The sequence below is a fragment of the Crocodylus porosus genome, unplaced genomic scaffold (assembly GCF_001723895.1).
Source record: "Crocodylus porosus isolate Cpor-Errol unplaced genomic scaffold, CroPor_comp1, whole genome shotgun sequence".
NCBI lineage: Eukaryota > Metazoa > Chordata > Crocodylia > Crocodylidae > Crocodylus > Crocodylus porosus.
The window spans coordinates 118,130,558-118,144,742 of record NW_017728886.1 but is presented as its reverse complement, the minus strand read 5'-3'; the positions used below and the strand labels follow the sequence as shown (position 1 = coordinate 118,144,742).

The window sequence follows — 14,185 nt, the reverse complement described above, 5'->3', positions numbered from 1 at the left end:
AGTGCAACAATCCCCAAGCCTCCACATAAAGAGAGGAAGTGAGTCTCTTTCCCTATTTATATCCAGGTCATTAATTGCTCCCAGATTTTTTTCATGCCCTCAATTACCTGAAGAACTTTTCCCCTTCTATGGCTGCTGAAACAGTAAGGCTGGGGAGGAGGGGAATGCTCTTCCTATAGTTCATAAAAAACAACTAATCGTTTCATTACATTCTTGTCACAGGCTAGAACTACTGTTTTCATCTTGGGCTTGTAGTACTTTTCTACTTTATAGTTTAATAACCTGAGTTGCTGTTATTAGAGAGGTAGCAGCACCATGTATGGTGAAGATTGCCTGGAAATTCCCATCAGAAGACCCTGTTTATAGATGCTTATAACTGTGTGAAGTGTTAGTTACTTTGGCTGAAATTTTCCATGCCATTTTCCATGCCAAATGGAAAATAGAATTTTTCATTTTATTTTATTTTTTGGCAATTTCAGCCAAAATGGTTAAGCTATTTTCAAGAAGAGAAGGGGGGGCGGGGGGGGGCAGGAAATCTGTTGTTTTAATCAGGCTGAAAAATTCTGGCAACCTTTAATATGAAATGCTCTGGTACCCCAATGCTTTAGAGCCCAGACCTGAAGTTTGGGAAGAAGGTACCTTTGTGCTTTCTGCTGTGAAAATCCACCCATTTATGCAAGTTGTGAGCCTTTGCAAAATGGCAGTTCTCACATGCTTACTCAGGAGACACTTGGCTTTAATACTAAGATCTCCAAAGATTGTATTCTCACTCTAACAACTTCCAGTGTTGATGATAACTTGTTACAGAGTAGCTGAGCATCTTGGGCTACAGGGACAAAACAAGTAAGGCTGCTCCCGAGTGTAATAGGGTTGGTTTGAAACAGAGAACATGCCTTCCCTGTGCTCCCATTGACCTCTTGCTGGGTGCCCAGACAGCATGGAGAAGGAAGCTGTCAGATGTGAATGAAGAGGAGACAAGTGTGGAAAGGGGAGGGACAAATGCAACCTGGGAAAGGGAGCCTGGTATGGAATAGGATTTGGGGAAGAAAAGAAAAATTGTGTCCAGGAATTGTAGAGAAGGTTGCCTCAAATTAGTAGATGATTTTAAACTTAATTTCTCTCTGGCTTCCTACTTCACAGGAGTGTTGTGAAGACAGATTAATTAATGCCTAAGAAGCACCTGGATTTTACAGTTTTAATGGCTGTAGAAAAGCCCATGAAGAAATTAATAGTTGTTTTCAGAGCAGAGTTTGTACAGTAGGCAGCAAATAGGGCTTACGGCCACACACTGAAAATGAAGAAATGGCACAAAGCAGAATGGCTGCTTGTTAATGGAGCACTGTCCATTCTGTGCACTGAATGAAGCATGGAAAGAAAGTTGACTATCATTTAATTAGAGAGTGTATTTGCACATGGGCCCAAATTAAGGTTGCACAGGCAAATATAATACTGGTATTACTTAATTTCTGAGTGCTTGACATTGCAATGAGTTCTTCTTACATGCTGTTTTATGTGCAATTATTTATACAGCACTAGAGAAAAGGTGTGTGCTCTGTTTTACAGGCACATAAAACTGACTGTTCCCTGCCCCAAGGAGGTTGTATGATGACAAAAAGGAAGGATGGGAATTGAAGGCGTAAGAGAGGATAGTAGTTACAACAGGGAGAAATCATGCAACGTGCTCATTGCTGTGCAGGCAACATTTGAACTTCTCTGTAGTTTATTTGCCTCTTGTACTATATATTAAAAGGTGGTGAGGACTGCAGGTACATGATGGAACAGCAACCAAAAGTTGTCAGGTGTAAGGAGGGATATGAAGGAAGCGAGTTGAGCTAAATGGTGAACGGGATCAGTGGTTAATGGTTGTAAGTACATAACTGCATACTGGCTATATCTAGTGTTTATATTATGGTAGTCCCACAAGGGTGCTTGTAGGGGTCAGGATATCACTGTTCTAGGCCCCTTACCAACACAGAGTTAAAGAAGAGCATCAGCGTTCCAAAGAGCTTACAGACCAATAATGACAAAGAAAACACAGGGTGGGAGAGAGATAAAGTGACCTGTGCTAGGAAATGCAGTAAGCCAGGCTACAACCAAGATCTCGTGACTCCTTGTTCACTGTTCTATCTAATAGATAGTGGCTATTTGGATTAAGTTACCACCTCAGAAATAAGCGATCCTGCAAGTGCCTCCTATGGTTGGTGTGAAGGGGCTGCTGGACAAGCACCCAAGTTGCCTGCTTTGGATACCTCTAGGTGTTTTTTTAAGTCTCTCTGTCTTGGGGGTCACAGGTAACAAGCACCCTCTACATCTCTGCTTGGGAGAGAACATTGTTTGAGATTCATATGTGGTAGTCCCTGTGTTTTCTGCATACATGAAGTTAGCAAGTATGTCATTTCATATCTGAGTTCAGATGTATGCTGGCAGGTGCATACACATCTATTGCATGCTAAGGGCCAGATTTTCCCTTGGATGCACGTGGTTTTCCCTACCATTGGTAGCCAGGTACAGACTCCAGACATGATTTTTAAAGGTTGGAATGCATTTCATTTGTATTTGCCTAGAGTACAGTCATGCATCTCCTATGATAATAAGTTTAAATGAATAGAGCCACCCATGCCTGAAGGTCTCTGGGAACCTTAACACAAACAAATTATAAATATAATTAGCCCAAACAATCAACATGGTAGAACATCTCCAGCTAAGCCTCATGTGGAAATCATTAGACTATGTAAACACTTTGAATTTCATTTACACTAAGGTCCCTTCCACTGCAAACATAATTTATTCCCACTTCAAGGGTTCATTACACTGCCAGAGCACAGTGTAAAGTGGCTTTAACGTAAATGGGTCTTTGGCCCTTTCTATAATAGTTCTGTTTTCTTTGGAAACAGTTATTTCATAAAGCAACTCAAGGCAAAATTGTAATCAGCTTTCAACGTTATGGTTGGTAATAGTGATACATGTTTAGCAAACTTGTCAGCTTTTTGTAAAATAATACTGGGCCAAACTACTGTTTTGAGTAATACTGCTGACTTTGGGGAGCTTGGTATCATAACAACTCTGGTTCACAGCTGTTGCTAAATGGTGCACTTTCTTGTGACCAAAGCAACTGTTCGGTTTGGTTTTTGGATTTTCAAAGTAAATCAAGGTAGTGAAAATTGAATCATGTATTATTTGTCCTACATAGCAATGAAATGTTGTCTCTGTTTATTTCATTTAATTTTTTATTTCATTTTAAAGAGATCCTAATTATTTGAACTGGTAGAAAATGGGCAGGAATCCACACACTTTCTATATAGTTCTCTCTTGGCGTTCCGCAGCTTAAGAAACACATGGTACACCCCACTACTGCCAGACTCTACTGTAACTTCACTGGGGTTTAAATCCCAGGCAGAGGGACAGTCCCTGCCCATATGTAGACCCAAATGCAGTCCCAAATAAGCTAGCTGATTTTGTTTTACTCCAGTGGTAATGACTCTACTGGGAAAGCAGAACTTTCAAACTGGCGCACACCAAATTTGGCTGCAGTGCTCAAAACAGCTTTAAATCCAGCTAAAGAAGTCAAGACTTTCAAACAAGCAGGTATTTAAAAAATAAATACATTCTTAGGAAATGGGTTTTGAAGACTTAACAAGCTGACCTCAAGAAGAGTGAAAAGCACACTATTTTCAATACTGGCATGTTTGCAAACACTGGTTAGGAGTACAGCTGGATTTCACTTCCAATGCTGTACAAATATTCAAAGCACATCAGTTTCAAAGATTTTACTGTCAGTGGATGCATCTACATGTGTTTTACTGCAGTCGATTAATTAGCTGTACAGTAAAGCATCACCGACTACATGTGTTACCCCTCTTACGGCACAGTAAATTAACTCTGCTGAAGGATAGTACTATCCTACACCAGAATTATTTAGTGCACCAAAAATGCATGTGTAGATGGTGACCAAGGCTGGCTGGGGGACAAGGGTGCTACAGTGCTGGGGTTGCCTGCCAGCTAGCCCTGCATGGTAGCAGCTTTGTGCCTCAGCCAGCTCCTCCATAGCATGCTGAGCCAGGGCAGAGGAGCTCCACACTGGCAGGCTGATCCAGACCCCCTGCCAGCCAGGGCTGCTCCAATTTGGCTCAGCCTACTGTGGTCCAGAGTGTATGTGTAAATGCTGCACCTGCCTGTGCCACAGTTTATTGCTATGTGCTAATTACATGTGTAGATGCACCCAGAGTCTCTCTTACTAAACTCCAAGTTGTTGCCACTGCAGCATTACAATCAGGATTCTGTAGGGCCTTAAAGCTGAAGTGATTTCATGTTTACAGAAAATAAACTTAAAAAAATAAGAAATAATCCATATCTTACTACCTCAAGTATCCGTAAATTCAATGCCAGGCTTTTATTTTATATATGGCTAACGTTAGGAGATCCAAGTATCACTCACAGGAATGATATGTTATATCTCTCATGTGATACTTTCTTTTTGTAACTTTCTTGATCTTTTTGTGCGGGACTGAGGTAAATCTAAGTCTAAAATGAGGAATGTTTGCCTTTCTGTTAAGCAAAAGATATGGAAGCACTGACTTTTAAGCTGTGGCATGTCACTTAGGTTTTGGTGCTATGTGACTAGTCTTCTCCTTTATTGAGAGATGTGCATGCCATCATAGGTTGCAAATTCTTTTACGCTGATGAGGAATGCTATATTGTTTACCTGTGTCATCATAAATTTTATGTCTATAAATGTCACAAGTATGAGATGAGATTTAGGGATAAGTAAAGAAGTATTTATTAAAGTGAGCATTATTATGCTATATATTATTTATCATGAATATTCATATAAGTTTTTAATCAGTTTGGACCCTTCAATTGGAGTACAAATTGACAACATAGTCACTATGGTGTAATTTGGTAAATGTTACACAGTAGCAAGGAACAGATCCACATCCAGCCCTTTCAAGTGCTTGCCTTTATAGAAACAGGGCTGCTAGGTGATGGGGATGCCAATCTGCACAGAGAAAACAATTAACCTGAGGGAGGCAGACACAGGACACATTCCCCACAGTAAGTTTCTTATAGAGAAAAGTTGCTACAGGTTTTTTCCTAGGGCTAACGTTACTCTGGATCCCAGGAACTAATTGAATATTAGGGTTGTGCGTGTTGCACATCTCCTCCCCTACTACACAGTGGGCCTGTCTCCATGTGTGTTTAAATTGCATGAGCGTATTTTAATGCACATTAAAGTGTTACAAAAAAGCATGCACTTCAGTTAATGGGAATTAAAATAGGTTAATGCACCTCTTTCTAGTACCTTACAATGGCATTTTTACACATGCTGTGGGGGCAGCGCGGGGAGGACTATGCATTGATTACAGCAGCTCCGAGAGCCACTCTAATTAAAACACTGCTACGTCTCATGTATCGGTGTCCCCCCCACTTAAAAATGGCAGTGGGGGTGCTTGAACTAAAGCTCTTTCAATGTGGGAGCGACGGTGCTTGAACTTAAGCATGGGGACACTGATGCAAGAGATACAGGAGGCTGCTGAACTGAGTCTGCTCCAATGCGGTGGAATTCCAGTGCATTGGAGCAGCCTCGTTGCTTGTGTATAGGCACCCAGAAGTACTACATTTAATGCACATTAGGAAAAGCGCACTAATGAACATGTAGACATGCCCAGTAAAGTCGACAATGAATGCAGTAACAGTATGGAGTAAATGTGTTGTATATTCACACTCTGAGATGAAGATTGCTTATTCTTCCCCAGAGGCCTGACCCAAAGCTGATTGTTTGGTGGAATTTAGATTAGGCCCTGTTTGGTGGAGTTTAGACTAGGCCCACAAGGTTAGCAGTAGTAATTTTACCACTCTATGACATCTTCCGTGCACAAAAGACCCTGAGTATCTGTGGGAGATTGTACAGTAAGGAAGGTCTACCAGTTAAGCATATATCCATACGGATCTTGACTTTGTACCCCACTGACACTGATGGAAATACAGTCAGCCCCATGGTCCACTGAGAATGTAAGTATTGACTATGTTAACTTATGCCCTAGCATGACTGGGGAAAAGTGGCCCTTGGAAACATATGGGAGTAATTAAAAAGATCCTGATAGATGCTGTTTTGAAAGGATGGAAAATTCATTGCTGAACACAGAGAAGAGAGCAGGGCTTCTGGGGGAATAAGGATTTCCAAAAATGTCTGGCCCCAAACTATTACAGCATCAGGCTGGGCAGGTGCCCATTTGTGGGTTCTCTTGAGCCACCTTCCTTGTTGGAGGCACAGCTGCACATTTGTCTTAGCAGCCATTGGCTTGCCATTGCTATTTGCAAAGTACTGGGAATTCTGGGTTCTCTCCGCCAGTCTGCCTCTGACTCACTGTGTGATTTTTGGCAGATAACTAGAAGTCAGTTTCACTGATGCATGTAGGAAGTTTCTACTTAGTTTCCAAGTTCTTCTGTACCAGCTCCATGCTACGTTTGTGTTGCAAAACCCACAGGGAAATACTTACTTGTCTAAGAAAAAATGATTTAAAGAGAACTGGAGAATCATCTCTGGTGGAGTTAGTTCTTTTAAGGGCTTACACATACATGAGTACTCATGTATATATGCATAGAAACATACATCAATATATATTTATCTTCCAAACATCAGTGTGATCCGGCAAAGTCGTTTTCATCTAGCTTTCATAATCCGACTTCTGCCAGCTTTCATCATGAACCAAACCTGAGCAAAATGTTATTTTCTTAGCTTAATATGCTGACATACAATAAAATTACGGCAGCCCAGATGCTATCAATGCCTCAAGGTTAACCAAACAATGACATAGAACTGTTTAAGACTTCTTGGAGAACTCTGTCCCAAAGATCAGCAGCATTGGGCAAGAAATACAGTTACAAATTAAAACAAAAAGGTAATATTTGCCAGTTGCTGCAGATGTAAGTTTTGGACCAAACTTTTTCATTAGGATGAGCCTGAAGATGTTGGCACTGGTTTATGAACTAACAACAGAGAGCAGAAAGAGAAGTTGGCTTTGTAAATGTTTTCCTATAATATAAACAACCAAGACAACTTTTAAGGTTTGCTTGCAAACAGGGCTTACCTCTTGTGAGTGCTTCCAGATTTGTTGCTATCACAGGAGGCATTCCTTACTGGGTACAACTCTGCAGCATGAGGTACTTCTGTTTCAGCCGAGTCCACTTGACCATTTGCTGATCGGTCTCTTAATTTTACGATGTCATTTTGTGAATCCAAAGACACAATATCAGATGGAGAACTCATGACCCCTGAGTCATCAGTGGTATCTTCTGATGCAAAGTAGCTGCTTACTGAGGCTGTTTCCTCTAGCTCTGACAGTTCCAGGACCACATCATCCACAATATATATATATTCTTGTGTGAGCTGCAGGCTCTCTGGACGAAACATAGCAAGGAGAATTAGCTGAATTTATTACTTATGCTTAAGGAACTCCTAAGGAGAGTAATAAGCCTATAAGGGGAATGTCTATCACATTGAACTCAATGGGAATTTTGCTAATGACTTAGAGGGTCCACGGTTTCACATACTATGCATATTCCTGTCTGATTGGAAACGAAGGGGAATGCTGTCTGAAATAGCAGGAGTGAGCAAGGCACTTGCACCTTTAAAAAAGATGACCTGAAAAAGTGAAGAACGATGCTTTCCCCCTTCTTTGCTTTCTGAAAGGTGCTTCTCTTTCCCCTTATTTTCTGTTAAAATGTCAGTGTTTTTTAATCTGTCTACTGGCTTACTCTATAGAACTCCTTGGGGGATTATGAGAGTGGGAATTTTCTGTTCCTTCAAAATGAAAGAGTAGTGATTTTTAATCAAGATAATTATTTTCCTTAGTGTTGGTCCATTTGACTTAAACAGGCATTAAAATTAAAAAAGCAAAATAAAAATCCCAAAGTTTTAAACTGCCTGGTTTAAAAAAAACAACCAAGCAACAAAATTATATTGCTTGTGGTGTCATAATCCATCTTGTTCTTTTGTTGACAGCAAGGAAGTCCAGAAATTCAAACATCAAATTCCAAGCAGAAATAAACCCTTTACTAAAAAAACAAGACTGGCACTAGGGAGAGATGTATGCTCTATTCCAGGTCTGCCACTGGCTTGCACGGCATTTCTACATGAGCTGTTTTATCTCTTTGGCTCTGAGCCTTGGCATCTCTAAAGTGTGGATGATGACACCTCTCCCCTCTGTAGAGCACTTTTAGACCTACTGATAAGTGCTTTATCTGAGTTAGGTATTACAATTAAAATTAAACAAAGTAGAAAGTTTGTGACTTTCTGTCTTATATAGATGCATAAGATAGGGAACACAGGCAACATTCTTCCTTCTACAGGTCAAAGTTTATCTTTGTGAAAGAGGTAAGTGATGAATTACTCAAGACAGTACCATTGTTCACCCACACTGCACTTCAGTTCTTTTCCTAGGTTTTTTTTCTTTACCAAAATATAAACTTTTTGATTTTTCCAAAAGCAATACACAAATTTGGGCTCCATCCTGCAATTATTCCATTTGATGAGAATTCCCAATTAGGTGAACATTTTTGCTAATGAAGATGAAAACTGAATCCAAATAAATGTCTTTCAAGAAAGAATAATACATTTTTTCTAAATATGGAATTATAAGTAAACTCCATTATGCTCTTTCAGCTCCCAGGGAGAGGAAGTTTCAAAAGCAGTGTGTATTCTATCTCGATTCTGTAAACATGCATACATGCGCTCACTTTAATTGAGCAGTGCCAATGAGTTCAATGGGGCTACCATGATGTGTCAACATTAAGCAAATGCCTAAGTGTTTGCAGGGTGGGAGCCTACAATTTAAAAAAAAAAAAAAAAAAAGAATATGAAGGTCAGTAATAATAATGCAGACAGACAACTATTCCATGTGTTAAATTACATCTTGAGCTGCAATATTTTATTCTCTTTTGAAAGGCAACAAGTTATTTGACAACTGTTTGGTTAAGGAAAAAGGAGATGTTTTGTAGAAATGCAGTATTAAATAAAATATATATAGTTTTTAAAAAGATGAAGCTTCAAAAAAATTTGAATAAAATCAAACCAAAATTCTCCTTGGCTGAGGTTACAAGATACCATTAAGCACTGAAATTGATTTCTGGCAGCAGAAGCAATAAAATTCATAGGATTACAAATCATGATTAAAGCTGTAAGTGCTGTCAGGCATCAATATGAATAATTGAGGATGTTACAAAAACTCCACGGCAACTTTGGGGGCTATTACTTTATTCATTTGACCTCATTTTCTATTACATTAGTTCTAGTTTTTCAGATTTAATCAAGGATTTTATCACGCTTAATAGGACACTTTATAAAAAAGTACAGAGAGGGCACTAAACTGATCATGATCATAGCACAGAAGAGCATCTAGTACAGCCTGAACACAAAGATGTAAGAATAACCATGTAACTAAAGCCCCTGCCTCAAAATGGGAGAATATGCCCCTACAACACACAATAAACAAACATCATATGGTGTACATGCTGCTTGGTTATCAATTAACTTGAAACGTGTATGAATAAAAGCTAAAATAAGAGACTAAGAGAGGGAAATAGAATATATTATAGCAAAGAAAGTGCTTTAAAGGGGAAAAAAGCACACAGGGCAGCTTAGAAGCAATGCACAATGCAATATAACTTGATGCAAGACTTTCACTGATAACTATGAAATACCTGTGTCTGCTGCCTGAAACATGCCACCCCTGCTGCTGCTACAAGGCTGCATGTGCAGTTTGCTACTGACATGATTCCACCGGTTGGCATACATATCTGTGCATTTGGGATTTCTCCCTTCCTAGGGTTCCTAGGACAGCAAACTGTCAAACTTCAAGTCTTGCAACTCCAAAACTCCTGTTCCATACAGCAACAAAGAAAATAGACAGCCGTCCCCAAAATATCCACGCCCAAGTGAGAAAAGAATCCAGCATGTGAGACTTTGAATCCTGGAGTTCTGGGATTTGATGTGAAGACCTTGCCTCCAAGACCTAATGCTACATTTCTATTATGACATGTGGCAATGTGAAACAGCATCTTCTTACTCAATACTTCTGTAACAAATTGGTCACTCAGTCCATCCACTGTGGAAAAAGAGAAATATTTCCTGCTTCCCTATCCTCCTACTACAGCCAAGGCCTTGTCTTCATGAGGAAAAAAATAGTGTGTTTCAGACAATTGTGTTAATTAGCAGTATACCTTGTTGAGATAAAAGATATAGTCTTCTCCAGAGCTAACTTTTACCTTGGCCCATAATCTTCACTTAGAAGTCAACAGGGCAAACTGTGCCCTGCTGATATTGTATAATTTTCAGTGTCCTTTGATTCAGTTGATTATGAAGTACTGATAAAGAGTTTACATGACCTGGTGGGTATTTGCAGGGCAGTTCGTAATTGGTTACCAACCTTTGCTAGCTGGGAGATCTCAGAGGGTCAATGGGCAAGACCTTGTCATCTCCTTGGGATCTTACCTCTGGGGCCCCCAGGGCTCCAATCAGATCAACATATATATGAGGCAAGTTTGTGAAGAAATCTGGGGTGAGGTACCATCAGAACGCTGATGGCACTGCTCTTTCTTTTTAATCTGCCCTGGGCTGTACAGTCTCTGTTCTTTCTCAGTGCTTGACTACAGTTGTGGATTGGGTGTGGATGAACCAACTGAAGCTGAATCCAGACAAACAGAGGTGACAGTAGTGGACAGTCTGCATGACCTGTGGGAGTTTAGTACACTTATCATTGAGGAGGTTCAGCCTCTCCTTTTTACTCCGGTTCATAGCTTGGTTTGGGGCTCCAACTACTATAACTGGATCTTCAGGTGTGTCACTTTCAAAGTGTCTTTCACTAACTTCATCCTCAGATAGATTCAGATAGGGCCCTTCATGGCTTGGGCTCTACAAACGTAAGAGACTGCCTTCTCCCTTATGCCACGTTGTGATATCCAACATCATCCAAGAGAAACTTCTCTGCAAGTATCATCAATACTTCAAGTTCATCTGGCAAAAGCACATGAAAGATTGTTCTTGGTAGCCGCCCTTCTCTCCCCCTTCAGGCCCACCAGAGCCCAAACTTGGACATCTGCTGGAAGCACTATAAGACTTTGCCATTTGAGTAGGAGTTTAAGCTGGCAAAACTAAGATAATATTTTTTTTCCCTTTGGGGTGAGGGGAGGGTTGCTCTATAATACATTGTTAATATAATAATAATAATATAATGTCTTAATACTCTGTTGACTTTAATAATTTATTTCATTTTTCCTGTTTTATTCTTGTTTGTTTTATTAGCTCTTTGGCTCTCTTCTGTATGCCACCCTGAGTCTTTGTCAGGAAAGGTTGCATATAAATCTAAATGACAATGATAATAAGAATAACCAAATAACCCACGAGAACTTGTCTTCAGTGGGGCTTTACACTGAATTTGTTATCATAATGGTAAGAACATACCACTATTTGTGAAATAGTGAAAGAATCATGCTCAAGGAGAACAGGCTGGCTCCTGCTCTTCCTTGTGGATTGTTTACACAATTTCAATCACACTCACCCAGGCAAAACTGCTGAAGGGAAAGGGATTGCACATGTGCCAGTGAGACCATGATTTGCCTTATTACAAGGGATGACTCATGATATGAAAAGCACTAAAACTTGACTTTCAGAAGCCAGGTTCTGTGTCTAGAGCTAGCAGAAAGAAAGCGCCTTCTATAAAGTGTAACTTGTAAACAAAGTACATTTGATGTTAAAAATGCAAAAACAGTGCCTTTTTTCTCAATTCACTTTTCAGTACAAAACTCCAATCCAGAGGCAGAGGAAAGATAAAGGAATTGAGGACATACTAACTGTTTTGCTGTAGGATGCTTAGAAATGAGTAGGGATGTGATTTTAGTTGCTTCTGGAAAGAAAAAACAAAGCACTTTTTCGTGTTTTCTCCCCTCTCATTATACTATGCCCAACAAGACTGCAAACATAGGCCCCAATTTTGGAGTTCTTAGGCAAAAAAAAGGTTCTCAAGTAACAGACACTGAGCAAGAACTTCAAGACTAATTTTACAGATGATAACTACTTCAGATAAATTAATGTGATAGGTTGTCTGCATTGCTAAACACATAATGAACTCCAACTCCTGTTCTCAAGGCCATCAGTGCAAATCCACTGACTTCAATTGGCTCACGCTGTGGTAAAGGGGAGTTAATCAGCAATAGCATTTCATACTCTGTGGCATCTAAATCTTAACCGAAATTAGATGGTGCCAAGTAATACATTGTGCACTCTCTTATCTCTACCACGTACCAGGTTACAGTCTGCCAAGCCCACATTTGTCTTGGAGCAAGGCTCTCTGTTGCTTAGTAGTGAAAAGCACTGTCACTGCACAATTAGGTCAACCACAAGTAACAAAGTTGTTTTTTGTTTTGTTTTGTTTTTAAGTATGCTTCCTGCGATCTTCAAGAGGCAAAGAGGAGTGTAGCTCATCAGAAAAGAATGTGAGCTACTTGTTTAGCACAATACAAATCTTGTCAAGTTAATCTCAAAACACTGTAAGTAATTAAGACATTAGATTCTAATTTGAGGAGAATCACATATTTCCCATGTACATATATCTACACGTGTTTTGATAATGCATATATGTATACACAGATTTTATACATACAAATAAATACATACAGTGTCAAAGTTGGTAGATTTATCATTTTCAAGCATCTTTCTCCCAATTAATTTTTTCAACGCTTGCAAAGAATGAATCAATTTTAATATTTAATGAATGACCTAGGATAAATGCACCTCCTAGTCACACCAACATAAGCCTGACCAACATAAGCCAGTCACAAAACTTTTTGACTTCAGTGGGCATACAGTAAAGCCCTTTAGTTGTCTGATTACAACAGCTTGCTAAATGCTGTTATATTCTCTTTTTATGATATTGCTGATTTGCTGGCATATCCAGCAATGACAGAAATAGTAAACTGAAATGCATATTTAAAGGATGCTGTTGATTTAACCCTTATGTAATGGATAGCTGGAGCTTTGTATTTTTTTAACAGATCAGTGTTCCTTTAATAACTCTCAGTAGTTGCATTCTGCTCTAAAAATTATTTTCAGGTTTCTTTCATTCCTTGTTTTTCTGCCAATTTTTTTATTTTCCCAGGGCAAAATTGTTCTGTTCTACCAACAGCATTTTTTATAGGTAATAAAAAGAATTACATTACATAAAGCAAAAATTAATTTCTTATAATGCCCTCCCCTAGAAATTACCACTGTGACGGTGCTTAAAACCTCTAGCTAGACAAAAACAGTACTCTAATTATTAGCATTGGATATTGCCACTGGATATTTGCTAAATATCATCACAAAAGAAATAATATTTGGAAAAAATCTCTGAAGTTGATCAGGAAGACTTGTAACGTGCAGAATGGGTGAATTTTTCAAAAAGGAAATTTCCTTCTGTAACTTTTTTTTATAAAGGCAAAGATTGAGAGACATTATAAAAATGGGTGAGTCAGGATAATTTTCACACAAGTTAAAAGGTTTCTTGCAGAAATGTATTTGAAAAGGGACTGAAAACTTACTGCGACTATGAATAGTTAAAAGAAGAGTTCTTACTGAGCAGGCAAGGCCAAGAACAGGGAGGGCCAAACTCCCTTCAGTAACAGCTCTTCAAATTTATTCACTTCAGTTAGCTGGCCTACTGTAACAGTTTCTTGGTGTGTTTTCTGAAAGGAAAGCCCAATTGAACTGCATCCATTTTACAGTTGTTCTCAGAGACACTGAACCGAACAGAGAAAACCCAGATATGACTTTGTAACATCTTCAAAAAAGGGAAGAAGGAGGACCCAGAAAACTATAGGCCAGTCAGTCTTACCTCGATCCCCGGTAAGCTTTTTGAGAGAATTATCCTGGCACATGTCCATAAAGGGCCAGCAGGGGAGATTATGCTTAGGGGTGACCTACACGGGTTCATCAGAGGCAGGTCCTGTCAGACCAACCTAGTGGCCTTCTACAACCAGGTCATAAAATCCTTAGATGCAGAGGCAGCAATGGACGTAGTCTTTCTGGACTTTAGGAAGGCCTTTGACACTGTCTCTCACTCCCTTCTCATTAAAAAACTAGGGGACTGTGGTGTCAACACCTACACAGTCAAATGGGTCGCTAACTGGCTGGAGGGCCGCACCCAGAGAGTGG

General features: G+C 39.6%; 1 protein-coding gene across 6 annotated transcripts in view; it reads right to left on the bottom strand.

The window, feature by feature from the left end:
- Positions 1–14,185, bottom strand: part of COBL (cordon-bleu WH2 repeat protein) — a 186,994-nt gene that overhangs the window by 24,309 nt on the left and 148,500 nt on the right. For all 6 annotated transcript variants that reach the window (XM_019540888.1, XM_019540897.1, XM_019540913.1 and 3 more), the window contains one exon: positions 7,089–7,398. In XM_019540888.1, the coding sequence (XP_019396433.1) occupies positions 7,089–7,398 (310 nt within the window). The remainder of the gene's footprint in view (positions 1–7,088; positions 7,399–14,185) is intronic.